The sequence below is a fragment of the Charadrius vociferus genome, unplaced genomic scaffold (genome assembly GCF_000708025.1).
Source record: "Charadrius vociferus isolate BGI_N301 unplaced genomic scaffold, ASM70802v2 scaffold398, whole genome shotgun sequence".
NCBI lineage: Eukaryota > Metazoa > Chordata > Aves > Charadriiformes > Charadriidae > Charadrius > Charadrius vociferus.
Window position 1 is genome coordinate 955,250 of NW_009649571.1, and position 1,842 is coordinate 957,091.

Below are 1,842 nucleotides of genomic sequence, written 5' to 3' on the forward strand. Positions count from 1 at the left end.
GAATGCCAAGCAGATGCCAGTGGCGGTGGCCGAAGCCCTGCAGTCAGTGTTGCAGCTGGAAGGCGGCCTGTCACCCTCCGAAGCAGAGGAGCATTTAACAGCCCTGGAACGGTCCCAGCGCTTCCAGTCTGAAACCTGGTCGTAAGCCTGGCTCCCTGCCTCCCCTTCCCTGCAAACTCTGCCAGAATAAAGGAGCCAGCAAAAAGATCCACCTCTGGCATCATCCTTGGGCTGAGGTTATACCAGCCAGGATGGGGGCCTGGCAAAAGGGGTGGATTTATCCAGCCAGCCCTTCCCTGATGGCAGCAGGGCCATGGTGGGCAGAGGAACCAGACTCCTGGGGGTATGGGTTTGGCGTGGGTATGCCTGCCTGTGCCTGCACCCCACCAGAGTGGAAGCGAGAAGTCTCTGTGGTGGGATGCTGCTGGCTGGCTCCTGCATGGGACTGAGCTGCTGTTCCATGTGCTCCAGCTCCTGGGGTCCCCATGCTGGGTGAGCAGCACCTGCGGGCATTGCTAGAGTTACGGCGTTGGCAGTGGCCGTTGTTTGGGGTAGGACCTAGAGGAATTGAGCTCTTGCATGGGAGTCCCTCCACCCTGGCATTAGTCAGCTGCAGGAGGCTGCCTTGACAGACCTGTTCCCCTGTCTCCGCTGAGGCCAGCGGGGATGGGTGCAGGAGGAAGCTTGGATCCCTCTGTCTCTTCTGCCAGTTCGTCTTCCAGAGCCTGCTTGGCCCCAAGTGCCAGCTCCTATTGAGTTAGCCCATGCCCTCAGCACCTGCTCTGCTGGACCCATCCTCCACCCCATCCTGGGAGCGGCTTCCAGCTGGGGCCGGGCGAGCCGGCAGCCTCCTGCCCTTTCCCTGGCAGCCTTGGGGCTGTGTGCCCTCCTGGCCCTGCCTGTGCCCCAGTGGGGCCAATGCCACCACCTTCCTTCCCCAGTTCAGTGAACTCGGTGCCACTGTGTAAATAACAATTAGGGCCCAGGGCGTGAATCAGCCGGCAACAGTCCCTGGGAGCAGGCTGGAACAGGAAGGGACAGCGGTGCCACACCATGCCTGTGACCCAGCCACCCTCCCACGCGTGGGATCATGGGGTCCTGCGCAGGTGAGCAGCGCCCCAGGGCATTGCTCGAGCTATGGTACTGCAGTGAGTGGAAACGGGGTGCTTTTTGTGTCTCCCCACCCCACTGCTTTGCTGGTGCTGCTTTACTGTGAGGAGCTGTTGTACCTGCAGACCCCAGCTGGGCTGGGTGTCTCCATGCCCTGGGGACAGCTGGGATGACAGTGTGGAGCTGCTGTGTGGCAGCCATCACACCAGTGACACTGTCCCCCTTCCATGGGGCACTATCCAGGCTGTGCTCTTTCTTCCCAGCCCTGCAAGCTGCTTATGGGCTGTGGCAAGGAGAGGTGGCCCAGCACAGGGACTGACGGGGGGGACAGGGATGAGGTGGGGGCTCTACTGAGGCAGCACAGGAGCCATGCTTGTGCGCTATATTGGCTGTGAGCTGGGGGGCAGAGCAGGGTGCGTACTGGGGTCTGAGCTGGGAGGCTGGAGTGGGGCAGAGCAGGGCCCATGTTGCCGTGCCCCACCGGCAGCGGTGTGGGGAGCTCTGGCCGCAGAGGTGGATCCCTTTTTGCTGGGTGAGGAGAAGAGGCGGCCGTGGGCACAGCTCCTCCCCGGCTCCCCGGGGAGCTGTTTGGCGCGGGCTTGGCTGCCTGCCCTGGGCTGCCTGCATTTGAGCCGCTTCCAGCAGCTGACAAACCAGACTGGTTAGAGCCAGGCTCGGCGCCAGCCCTGCCTGGCCCACGGCCGGCCACCGCTTCCCCCCCCAGAGCACTCC

At 63.1% G+C, this 1,842-nt stretch overlaps 1 protein-coding gene across 2 annotated transcripts in view; it reads left to right on the plus strand.

Annotated features, from left to right (window-relative positions):
- Positions 1-145, plus strand: part of NDOR1 (NADPH dependent diflavin oxidoreductase 1) — a 16,126-nt gene extending 15,981 nt beyond the window's left edge. For both annotated transcript variants that reach the window (XM_009890273.1, XM_009890274.1), the window contains exon 14: positions 1-145. This exon is cut by the window's left edge and continues 27 nt beyond it. In XM_009890273.1, coding sequence (XP_009888575.1) covers positions 1-145 — 145 coding nt within the window.
- Positions 146-1,842: the final 1,697 nt, after the last annotated feature.